General features: G+C 35.0%; 1 protein-coding gene across 1 annotated transcript in view; it reads right to left on the bottom strand.

Moving 5' to 3' along the window:
* The window catches only part of LOC149796047 (rho guanine nucleotide exchange factor 12-like), a 344,172-nt gene that overhangs the window by 285,067 nt on the left and 45,478 nt on the right, over window positions 1-13,627 (bottom strand). Inside the window, exon 5 of the mRNA XM_089965965.1 lies at window positions 11,002-11,059. Coding sequence (XP_089822091.1) covers window positions 11,002-11,059 — 58 coding nt within the window. The remainder of the gene's footprint in view (window positions 1-11,001; window positions 11,060-13,627) is intronic.

The raw sequence follows: 13,627 nt of genomic DNA, 5'->3' as shown, positions 1-13,627 counted from the left end.
TTAATTTGAGATATTTATTTAAATTATTCACTGAAATTACAAAGTGCTCAATAATACTTTTGGACTAAATCACTATTTTAGGATTACTCTGAATTCATTTAGAGATGTCTTCGATTTCATCACTGTAATACATCACGACTGTCAGCACATCAAAATTATTCTATGCTAATGGTACATCAGCACAATCAAGATTGAAATTCATTCAGAACACTACTAGAATTCATTTTTGAATACTCAATCCTTTTGGACTTGTGATAAAACTTTCAGAACTAACTTGTAGCTATCTCCATCAAAATATTGTAGTTGGTTGTGGAGGCTTGATGTGGAATTAGCAGATGCAGCAAATAGACACAAACTTTTAGGCTACATATTTAGTGGCTTCTTTTCACTATACCATATTCAAATTTGTAAACTCACCTGAAAACCATTGCCTATCCTCTATATATATCAAGCTAGTGGACTTCACAGGAGACATAATGGTATCATATTCCTTGAACTGGTCTGATTGTTTCTGATACACAAATCTGTGTTTTCTATGTTAAACTAAACCTCTGAAAGCTCAATGATTTGTCTGGAAGTTCATTTGTTAACTCTTAAATGATAACTACATACCTGACCAGACTCACACTCACTTTCGCTCTCAGCAGCAAAATATAAAATGTTAAATGGATGTACTTTGTTAGGTGTAGAGGACTGGCAAAGATTGTCAGAGTTCAAACAAAAAATATATATTTCCTTAAAAGCTATATACAAGTTACTGCTACTAATTAGAGCACTTAATCTTCTATCTTGTCTCTAATACTATCAGCATTTTCAATATCTAATCTTTATTATCAGAACTGTAAATAATAATTTAATATACATAAATACATTTGCCTGTTGTTTTCTCTTGCTATACAGGCTAGAGGTAGACCTGTGAAACCAAATGATTGATGTCCATCAGGCATTTGGGTTAGTGTGCTGTAAAGATTCTGCTTGTATTGTTTTAGACTCTGGAAGCAGAACATATCTGAAATGTGGATTCTATTCAGTGTGGCTATTTACACAATTAGAATATTGTAAACATTATCAAATACACTGTCCCTATAACATCTATTTGGGATTTAATTCATAATACTGTAAGTTCTTTTTAAATTTTTACTTTGTATGCTAGGAAATAAATTATTTGTTGAATTTTTATTAAACTAGTCAGTTTTTGCTCTTTTCTGTTACTTTGTTTAAAACCATAGAGTCATAAGAAGAGCTGGTGTTGAAACTGCTTACTGCTGATGTGAATTAGAACAGTCTGATTTACCAGTAATAACTATACTCAGCTTTCCCTAAGCATCTCCTAATTCAAATCTTCTCAATGCTAAAATGTCTGGGTATGGTTGGCTCAAATATCTCGCTCATTTTCCAACTGATGACAAGTTTGGCTTTTAAGTGAACAAAACCATAAAACAAAACCAAAACAAAAATGTGTATTTTCAGTCAGCCAACTGTCCTGTTTTTCAAAGCTTACCCTTGCACTTTTCTTTGGGTGGGTTGGGTGAGTGGAGTTTCTTTTTCTTTATTTAAATTCCCGAAATTGAGTTGTGCTAGCTTTGCTCAGTACTTGAAGTGCTTACTATATTGTATATATTAATCATCATAATATTTATAATGCTTAAAAAAAATTAAAAAATAGGATACACATGGGGGGGGGCTTGAATTACAAGCCAAGTACATAACAAATGACTTCTCAACTCAATCGGGGAACAAAATGTTCTGCAGAGAAGAGCATAGGTTTGGTCATGCTGGTAGAAGTCTAACTATTTAAATGAAAATGGAACACAACACAATTCCATTTAAATGATTAATCCAGTGACAAGCCTGATCTGGCAATCTGCCACAAATGTGACTTGTTTTCACTAAAGATACTGACAGGAAAAGTCAAGCCATCTTAATAAGTCCAAAATAAAGTATTTTCAGATTACTTAATAAGACTATTGACCTGTTTACCTAAGCTTCTACTTGAATTTTGACAGAAACACAACCATTATGTATCAAAACACTACTGAAAGACAAGGTGTATTACAGAATATGGACCGACTCACTGCTCTAATTATTCCATAAATGACATGAATGTTATCAGGATTAAAGCAAGAACCAAACTGAAACTTCTTTATCAAGCTGAATTGACTCTGTCCTGGTGCATACATTTCTTAAACATCAGTTGTACATGTAAATAAAAAGTTACTAAATGTGTATTAGATACATTAACTACATTGTTATAAAAAAAGTGATGCCTACCACAATATTGCATCAAATACAGAATGCAGACAAGCAAATTCAGTCACTTAGAATTTACAAGCAAACAATTATAAAATCTCTCTTAATTTTCTCTTTCAATATCCATGAATAATTTGGATATAAGCAAGTCAGATACCATTAATGCCTAAACAAAAATAATGGGGTGCATAACTTTTTTCCCACCAATATAGTCAATTGTTGGCTCTTCTGTCAAACTGTTGGGACCATATCAGAAGCTGATCCATGTGGTCACTGCAGACAGATACATGTTTGGAAATTGTTGTTTTTATTGGCAAGTGTACAAGCAGTTTAATTCAGCACACAAAAAACAACATTTTGAATCACTATCTTCAGCAATAACGAGTTGTAGGAGATTACATGCAAACAAGAGGACTAGTCCATCATTATACTCGTTGATTCCACTCACACCTTAAATGTGTTAATTGGCTTCTGGGTAAATACTTTCTTCCAGAGACCACATGCTCACTTGAATGCGACTTGTGTATATGTTTCCTGTTGTTGGTCATCATACCAAAGCTGCTCTCAGTGCAACAAATCCCTGCTGGGCATAGGTTAAATTTAGCCATTGTTTGCTAACAACATCAAGACTTTAAAATACTTCCAAAACACTGATCATTTCCCATGCTAAATTTACATATATATATATATATATATATATATATATATATATATATATATATATATATATATATATATATATATATACACACACGCACACACACACACACATAAAGTTATGTCATTATATTTATCATTTAAATGGAAGTCAGGTTTTGTAGACATTTACATGGCTAACATAAACAACAGTGTTTTAGATGTAAATGTTACACCTTTAGTAAAGAGGGGTGAAGGTCAATTCTGCCCTAACTATCTAGTACAAAGTGGCAAAGGATACTGTTGTCAAAAGCAAGAACAAGAGACCCAAGTAGGTATGATATGGTTCATTTGACTTAGTAAAGGTCTCCCAAACATTATCTCCTGTAGATTTTACCTATTTTACTATAGTCTATTATAAAATCTTTTATTTTTACTATAGTCTAATACAAATTATTTTCAAAGATAAAGCTGTAATTAATATACAAAGACTTGAGCTCAAAATCAAAGTCTTTCATGATCCTCCAAATGTCAAGCTTCCTGATATAGCTTTAACCGTGGTGGTCCATGGCGTAATGCAGCTCATACCAAAATTTAAATTAAATTGACAGGTTTATTTTCTGAAGGCCATGGGTACTTTACTCTGAGTAATTAAATTTGGAAGTCTTTTATGAAAAAAGCATATTGGGGTATATTTTTATTATAAGCTAAAAATATAAAATATAAATTTCAATAACATTTTGTGTAATGGCACTGAATAAATGAAATGAAATATTACACAATAGAAATGACTGTCCAAGAATTCAAAAAAAGATCATTAATTCTCTTTAACTGCAGGGGGGGCCTGAGTGGCCGAGTGGTCCAAAGCGCTCTCCGTTATGGATCACTGCCATCTCACCTCTGTCTGTGTGGGTTCGAGTCTCGGATTCAGCCAATGTGGGTATGTGAGAAAGCTTGTCAGTAGCTTCTAGACAGTCGGTGGTTCTTTCCATGGATTTCCCGGGTTCATCCTCCACCATTAATTCTGGCCACCATGTATAGCATATCATGTGCTGAAAAATGGCGTTAAAACCCTACAACAACAACAACTTTAACTGCAGAGTGCTGAAACCATCTCTGGAAATCTCGTGTAGTAAGATTTTCAAATTAGCCACTTTGATGCAAGATTGGCAGAATTTTTCTGTTACCAAAAAACAGACATCATTAGAAGATTTTTTTCTGAAATCCCATGTTAATATGACCATCTATTCAGGAGAATTAGTGACAAAATTTTCAATATGTTCCTTGTGGCCCCCATATTTTAAGGTCAGACCAGTTACCATTTGTACCCAGGACCAACTAGATATCATAATCAGTATAATGGTGAAAACCACATGTCAATATGACTTTCCATTGAGGAGTAGCAATAACAATATTTTCAAAATGAATGCCATGTTGACCATACCTGGATGTGCAATCTGTACAATATTAGTCTAGTAACATCGAGACACCTTAAGCTTTAAAAAAATTTCACTATGATGTCTGCAGTGTGGCAGTTCTTAGCAATATCTAGCACTGTGGCATAATGCCGCAGACATGTAGCATAATGTCCCACCCAGTCACATTATCCTGACACCAGGCCAACCAGTCCTAACACTAACCTCTTAATGCTGAGTGCCAAACAAGGCAGCTGCTAGTAACATTTTTATAAGTCTTTGGTATGACTCAGCTGGGGTTTTGAAAACATGACCTCCCACATCCAATGCCAATGCTCAAACCACTTAGGCCACCAGAGATGTCCCATTTTTGTCAAAAACAAATAGACAAAAAAAAAAGTCTTTTGGTAAAAAACTAACATCATTCAGGAGTAGCAGTAATAAAATGATTTTCAAGATTTTACTTGATGTCAGAGCAGAACCAATTTCATAAAAGACCAACCAAACCTTGCAATAAATATGCACGTAAAGTTTCATGGCAAGACTCCACATAGTTTAGTAGTAGTGATAACAAACTTGCTAACAGATGGAAAAAAACAACAGCTGATGGGGCATGCCAGAAACTATTATGGTCTATGAAGCCATCAAGGTGTGATATAATATGTAACTCTTGTTGTTACTGTGTGTTATTTTTCCTTATTCATGCGCAAGCCAACAACAAAGTTTGGAAAATGTAGATGATGGAAAACTTGATTACAATGCTGAGATTTTTCTTATATCTGTCAAAATGACTTTAACCGTTGAGCATTTTACAGCAAAACGGACAGAATTATTCTGTGCAAGCCATCCACATCCACTTTAGATGGTGGAGAAATCAGGTTATTATGTGAAAATCATTTTTATTCTTTCAGTTGTAGTGGCCAAGATCCATGAGCTTTTGACCCCAAAACTGATATGGTTCTTTCCTACTGAAAGTGCAAGTTAGCCATATAAAGTTTGGCAACTGTAATCAATGGACTACACAAGACTGTAATAAACTCTTGTTCATGGGTGAATTTAGTGTACATAACTTTCGTAATGATTATAACCTATTAGATTAGGTGCCCCTATTATGCAATCTTGGACCGCCAAAAATACATCAAGAGAAGGAATCCTTTGATTTTAGCTTAGTTAATGCCTGAGGTGTTGTAGGATTCTTATACATCTATTGTTTGGAACTTGAAACACCAACGGTAAATTCTAAGGATGCATGAAAACCAATCTATTAAAGTAGACCTGAGAGCTAACAATGAAGAGGGCTTGGGGAGGGGAGCAAAGAACCAGGGTGGGTGAAAGTGGATGCAAAGGAAAAGTCACTCAGAGTAATCCTTGGGATTAGACTGACTTGTTAAACTTCTTGGACTTTGGAATCTGAGAGCTTTGAAAGGTAAATGATATCCTGGCAGAATTTTAAGGCTAACTGAGTTAAGTAATTTATGTTGCATGCAGATATCTGTAGTTATCTTTGCAAATTATGATGTGCATTTCCATTTATTAGAATGTAACAGGTGTACAATTTTTTGAAGTCTGATTCAGGGATAAAATGTGCTATTTATTATGGACTTTGATGTGCAGAATTCAAATATGACAATTAAAACAAATGAATGGCTATTGTTTGCAAGATGTTTAAGTTTTTAGATTTGACGTGTATGTATATTGTGTAAATAGTAGAGTTTTAATCATAAATAGCAAACCTTGGTCTTGTCATGCGCTTTACATGATAATATTTGACCTGTCCTGTTTATGTAATGCTTTAACAAACAGCAAAAGGGTTATATATAAAAAAATTATTCCAAAACAAAACCAAAAACCTATTATGTACTGTATATATATATATATATATATATATATATATATATATATATATATATATATATATATATATATATATATATATATATATAAGTACATAGTTTAGTCCTTATTTAGTGTCTAATCTGCACTTCTTGACTTGTCTCTTTGTATTCACTAAATATCTCATGTTACTGTCCAGCAATAGTCTGCAAGCATTGATGGGCTCCATTTGCCCTGATAGCATTTCTCCATTTTGCAGTGTCCTGGTGAAATAACTTGCCATGCTCGTTGCTCACTGCTACGCACTTCAGTGGAAAAAATCTAGATGAGAGTGCCAAAAATGTATCTTTAGTGACATGTTGCAACCATGGGTTTTGTATGCCTTGAGGAGGTTTTCCACCAACACCGTGTAGTTTTCTGCCGTGTTGTTTCCAAGAATTTTATTTTGCCACTAACTGGAAGGCTTTCCATGCCATCTTTTTCTTGCAACGCAGTGCACAGTCAAATGCATCATTCTGAAGTTCACGAATCTGAGTACCAACTAAGACAATTTTCCTTTATCTTAGCTTCAAATAACCTTGAGAATTTTCCATAGAGGTACTTGAAAGTTGCTTGTGTTTTGTCCATTGCCCTGACAAAGTTCTTCATCAGAAGCAGCTTTATGTGTGTTAACAAAATCTTCCTTGATTCAACATGTGGTGAATGCTAAGCACTTTTACTCCCAGGCTCCAATGACTGTCAGAGTGGCCAATCTCTCTTGATGTAGTGGGAATCTCTCGCACAACTATCCCATTCACAGAGAAAACAGCAGTACTTTGTGTATCCAGTCTGCAGACCTAGCAATAAAGCAAGAACCTTCAAATCTCCACAAAGCTGCCACTGATGTTGGTCATAGTTGATGCACCTCAAAAGTTGTTTTATGTTTTCATAGATTTCCTTCATATGGACTGCAAATGGAATTGATGGCAAAACATTGCCATTAAGCAGCAAACCAGACTTAAGACTCGTCTTCAATGAATCAATAAACAGTCTCTACTCATCTGGATCATGAGCTATGGTGAGGGCTGCCATCCCACCATCGATGTTGTTGCAGGCTACAATATCACCTTCCATCAAGAAGAATGGAACAAAATCCTTTTGACAATCATGGAACATGAAAACCCTAACATCACCTGCCAGGAGATTCCACTGCTGCAGTATGGAGCCCAACAGTTCTGCCTTACTTATGGATAGTTCCAAATCCCTGACAAGGTCATTCGGTTCACCTTGTGTTATGGGGTGTGGTTCAGAGGAGAAGGATGGGAGAAAATTTGGGTTATGTGATACTGATGGTTCAGGACTAGAAGATTCATCCTCTTCCTTGTCTGAATCAAGTGAGAATGATTCTAGTGCATTACGAACCGACAGTCCTTCTCTGTGATGTACTGGGCATATAGCTGATGGAATATTTGGATAATGCACAGTCCACATTTTCTTCTTTGACACACCTTTCCAAAATGGAGCACCATGCAAAAGTAACAATTGCTGATATGATCTGTTGGCTCTCTCCAAATCATTGGCACTGTGAAAGACACAGATTTCCTTTTCCTGTTCAACCACTGGCGAAGATTTGTTACACAAGTGTTGCAGCATATGTTTGGGACCCACCTCTTGTCCATGATCTCCAATTTTGCAGCCATAATAAAGTTTCTTAACCATAGTGGTTATACTGTGCTTTGTAATGCAAAAGTCACTTCACCACAAGTACAGCAGAAGTTATCTGCTTTGTTCACACAAGTACAAGGCATCTCTGCTCACTCTGACCAAACAGAAATGTGTCATTTTCCAAAATCAAACACTGACAAATAAGAGAGCATGACACTAAATGATTTCTAGAGCTGATTTGGGACAATCTGTTCAGCAGAGTGACAAAAACTCAGTTATGACTGCACCATTTATGACTTCTAGGAATAACATGATGTAATTCATATCATCTATGACACAATACCAACTTCAGACTGCATCATTCATTGTTTTGCCTAAAAAGCAAGTATTGTCCAAACCCAGTCATATATTTATTCATAGATCAAGTCAAAGATGTATTTGAGTCAGTCATTTTTGGTTTAAATTGAGATCCCATCCCTTTGTAACTCACTTATCCTCTGCCGTTCCCAAGTCAAGGGTCATATATACTAACCCAGTATCATATCTTTAAAACTAGAGACAATTAACTATTTTGAGCTTCATTTTCATTCTCAGTGACCCAAAAATAGTAAAGTTTGACTACATTTATTTTGGAAACATTTTGGCTGTAGACCAGTGTAATGAGCATAGATTTTATGAACCTAGATTATGACACAGTTAAGTATATGTCTTCATTAATTTTTGTGACAAAAATAGTAAAATTACTTCATTAATTAGGTCATATATTACTGTACAGAAAAATATCAACATTTAGATCGCGTGTTACCATATTAGTTGAAGTAGTTATTCTTATGTAGTGGTGTAAAACTTTTTTAACTTATATGAGATTTATAATTGGATACTGGTCCTTGTAAGGTTGGTCGCCCATTAATCTGATGACAGTAGAGATGGGGGAAGGGCCAGAGATTATGCTCCTTGTTTTTTTTTTCTACAGGAAGATTTCAAGATGCCAGCACAAAAGCAGCCCGAAGATACACAGAGAAAGAAGAGACAGAAGTGGATGGGAAGGACAGAAGTGGAAACAGGAAAGAAGTGGGAAGAAAGGCTATAAATGGGAACTAGAAGCACATGAGTACAGAAATGACCCAAAAGCGATTGTCATTCTCACATAAAAATCGTTGACTTTCACAAGATGAGTTAAAGTGTTAAATAGATCAACTAGGTCAACTACTATGAAATATTCTTGAGTAGAGGTTGAGAACTGGTGTTTAATATCTTTACTAAATAGACTCTTGACATTTATTTGTTTATAAAATATATATCCATTGAAACTAGAGTTATTATAGGAGTTTAGAGTGTCGGCTTAAGCTGACTGGGGCTTGAAAACTTAATGAACACCTGCCAGGTATATTATTCACAATACTGTAGCAGGGTTGTAACATGAATGTACAGACAGAAAACGTCATAATATGCTCTGTCTGATAGCAAGGATAAGAAAATAAGGGTAGATGGGATCCACAGCCTAAAATAAACAGTGCTCAATGAACTGCAGAAAGCAGACCACAGCAAACCAGTTTTATTGTACAACAAAGCTGTATCCTAATTTATACCTACATGGCCCTTTCTCAGAAGTTTTGAGTATTTTATCTAATTTAGCATTGTGATCAAACGTTTGTACATCAATGCCAAAATCGGCATTCTGGTACCAAAAAGGGCCTCATATTTGCTAGTGTATGTATAATACACACCCAACATAAGAAACCTTACTTGCCAGCTGATCACAGTCAATGCTATTATAAGGTACTCCCAGTGCTACAAAATTCTGATAGCCATATGCCTGGGGCCCATCTAATTTTCGATCACTCCCATTCTGTATTCTAAGCGAGATGCCCATCAGGCTTGTTGAAAAAAATTTTAATTTGCCTGAGGAAACTTTGATCGCACTTATGAAAAGTGTAAATGTATTTTCAAGATGTTGACGTATCTGCCATAACACAGCATAATCTAAATCAGATCACCATTGTCCTACGTGAAATTGAGATCTCATTTTAATGAGATTAAAGCATGGTATATCATGATAAAAGTACGATTTTGTACTCCCAAAACCCCATGACAGTCATGTTCAAGAAAACACAATTTTCACTAGTCTTAAAAAAAATATTTTTAACAAACCACACACTTTGAGAATATGCCTGTTACATGTAAAGTGTATAAATGGTAATCTGTCATGATTGGAGCTGATGTAAAACTATCCCTTGGGCAGTTTAAACAGCAGCAATTAAAGGGAAACAGGTCATGTATAAACCACCATTTCACATATTACTTTATTTGGTTGACAGTGTCTAGTGAATCTGTTTGAAGGCTGCAGAGGGTGAGCCCAATGTGCTAATCTGTTTGAAGGCTGCAGAGGGTGAGCCCAATGTGCTAATCTGTTTGAAGGCTGCAGAGGGTGAGCCCAATGTGCTAATTTGCATAGGCAGCATCAAGAAGTGGAACAATTAATTATAGGTAAAACAAAGAGATGTTCGATCCATGTACTAGAACATAAGTTATTACATATTATTGCCATGAATAAGAATATTTAAACCATGTATTTTTGACAACTTTGTGAACATCGGCAACATTTCTTTTAAGTCAGATTTCAATGCATATATAGAATGAGAAGCATGATCATTTGTCAGAATGGTGTTCAAGCATAATTCATTTTTAGAAAGCAAATAACTATCTGCAAAGCCCAACAAAAATAAATTTTCACAAGTCTAGGTGGACTGAGTTTTACTTTCTGAAGCACACCAGAATGCTTCTGAACACTGATGACACTTTCAATAGCTTCAAATTCCTCTGAACCCTCTTGAATTTATATCTGAATTGTAGCTATTGCAGCCAATGTTGTGTGAAAATATTAAAAAAGGGGAAATTTTGGGCATGTGGAAATTGGAGTCCAGGCTTGTGGAATTTCAGTCTGGGCATGTAAGTTTAATTAAGTCACCTGCCCAGGGCCTGTGTCATAGAATTTTTTTTTTCTGAGCACAGACTCCCTTAATGCAGACCCTTTTGCATGTATATGGCAAGTATGATCAAGGAACTGTACCAATACTTAAAAGCCTACTGCATCAACACCCAGGTGCTGATGCACTATCTGACAGCAGACTGCATTCTACACAGTTTGCATTATACAGTGTTAAATATCTTGAAGACCGCCCCTTGACATAAAAACTGTCAATCAAACTAATATACAACTTACATTTGATCATCTTGACCACCTCTATGTGATTCGAGTTGGTGACCAGTGTGCCATTCACCTGCAATGATACAAAATTTGAATTATTTCAGGTAAAAATCTTAAACTTAGGACGAAGAATTTATCTTGTGTTACAACTCTATGGCCACAAACTATGTAACAGACGAAAAAAAATAAGCAAACAAGTTTGTTACAACTTTCCGAATAACTTAATTATGAATGTTATAACTGAAAATGTGAGAGGAACTTAAAGTACTATGAAATGAATCCAAAATAATCTGGATAAAGTTCTATGAAATTCCAAATGAATGAAATATTCTGTATAAATTTCAAATCAGGCAATGTACTGGTGTGTTAAGAAACTTGACATCAAAATGGCATCGTTCATATTTCATTTGAGTAATTCACAATAATGCCAGAATGTTATAGTCCAAAAAATGAGCACTTTCTATTTCCATTGAACAGTCAAAATAAATGTGTTGTTTCCTCTTGAATAATATCTAGGTACAACAGACTTACAATAGGAACACAAGAAATCAGAATGACTCCAAGATAGAAATGAAATCTGACTGCTCAGCTCTCACCTTACACCTTCACTTATGACTATATTTCACAAATACCCACAAGACAGATCTTACTACTCAGTTTATTTTGAAATTGTCTATTTGTGTCACCTAATAGGAAGTTACATCATTCTTCTAGAACCATCAAAACCTCATGAGAAATTAAACCCAAAGTCATCATTAGTCTTATTATTAAGATTATTATTAGTAATTGTCAAAACATATCTAAGTATTGATCCTAAGTAATTATATGCTCATAATATTTCTAAAGGAGACCCTAGTCATGTAGGCAAAAGATCTAACTAAAAATAATCTGTAAAACACACAACCATGAATAAAAATTACAAAAATTAGATAAAATCATGTACCACAGTTGCAAGAAATAGAGATATAAATAACATGTTCAAGGAAGATTCTGCTAAAAGGAGGCGTGTTTGTAATTTTGATTTTTAACACAGCTTTAACAATCTGAGTTATATCGCTCTAATGTTTGCAATGTGACAATTTATAGTAAAGTCTACAACAGAAATGTAGCAACAAGTCCTACCCAGTCACATTATCCTGACACGAGGCTAACCAGTCCTAAAACTAACCTCTTAATGCTGAGTGTCAAACGAGGCAGATGCTAGTACCATATTTATGTGTTTGTAATGACTTAATTGGGGATACAACCTGAGACCTCCTGCATCTGAGAGATAACTAACAAAAGGGAAGTAAGGGAGGTTCTGCAATAAGAATATTAGGGAGATTCTGCTAAAATTAGGTAAGGGCTATTCTGTTAAAGAGGGAGATGGCTGCTCAAGGGAGATAAGGGAGATGACTACTAGTGGGAGGCAAGGGAGATAGCTGCTAATGGGAGGTAAAATAGATATCCACTCGAGGAAAGTAATGAAGAGTATGAAAAACATATCCCTATACTATCAAACCAGAAAGCTTCATTTAACTCCAAATATTCTAACCAATCAAAAACCTGTATTTGTCAATCTGGAGGAAACCAGTTATGGGAGGATGGATTGTAGTGTTAGATTTTATTGCAAACAAGATGGCAAAAGGAGCTGAGCACTTATGCTGAAGGAGGAAATACATTTTTGAGAAAAGCACATTTATATATTTATCATACATTGCATAGCCATAAAAGAAAAAATAAGTGAAATAAATAGAAAATGATAGCCTGAAGGTGTTTTACAGATTCTGAGAGAGGAAACCGGAAAGGTTCTAAAAAGGCAATGGGGAGGAGATGGATGGGCACTAACAGCAGGGGAGGAGTACACCTCTGTTTCTGTCTAGCTGGAGTACTGGACTGTATTATGAGAGTCAAGATACTTAAATTAAGAGTCATCAGGTTTCTTCTTCAGGCTGATTTTGTAAAAAAAAAGAACATACAAACTACAAGGCAATTGTTGACAAGTTTCAGAAAATCTTTCAATTCCTTTTCACTTTTTCTTGCCAAACTTTAAGAATTTTCATCAAAGAACCTCTTCTCATCAGGGAGAAACCACATGTATAAGTAAGTGAGAGACAGACAAGAAACTTTCTGCATTATTGTTTTTGCACCAGACTTTGAATCTTTGGATGCAAATTCCATAATTGATTTCTTAAACATTAACCAGAAGGCTTGTTGCCAGGGTAATTTGTAATCAAAACTAAGCTGCATGATGTGTTTAAAGAAATAAGAATTCAATTACCAGAATGACTTCATTCCACACTTTATGCAGAATGATTTGAAGATGTTCAAGGCAGCTTTTTGTATCACAATAACTTGAGAAATGGTGTGCAAATGCTTGACAATATATTTCCAGTTTTGAAGAAACTTAGAATCTTACAATTGCATTTCCTTGAAAATTATGTACTTTGGGGAAAATTCTTAAAATTCATAATGTCCAAACAACCCTCTGCTTCCCTAATTAAATACTTTTGGAAAATCTGCAAAACATTTAACACAAATGTTGTGATGAAAAATGTAGAGATGTTTTACCATTTTATAAATGAATAAAGGAACTATGCTGAAGACAAGGCAACATTCCAAATTTAATACAAACTTCAGCTAACCATCATTCCATTTCAAA

The sequence above is a fragment of the Sinohyriopsis cumingii genome, chromosome 7 (genome assembly GCF_028554795.1).
Source record: "Sinohyriopsis cumingii isolate HCF-2022 chromosome 7, ASM2855479v2, whole genome shotgun sequence".
NCBI lineage: Eukaryota > Metazoa > Mollusca > Bivalvia > Unionida > Unionidae > Sinohyriopsis > Sinohyriopsis cumingii.
The sequence above is the reverse complement of the archived record's forward strand: the minus strand, read 5'-3'. Positions and strand labels throughout refer to the sequence as shown.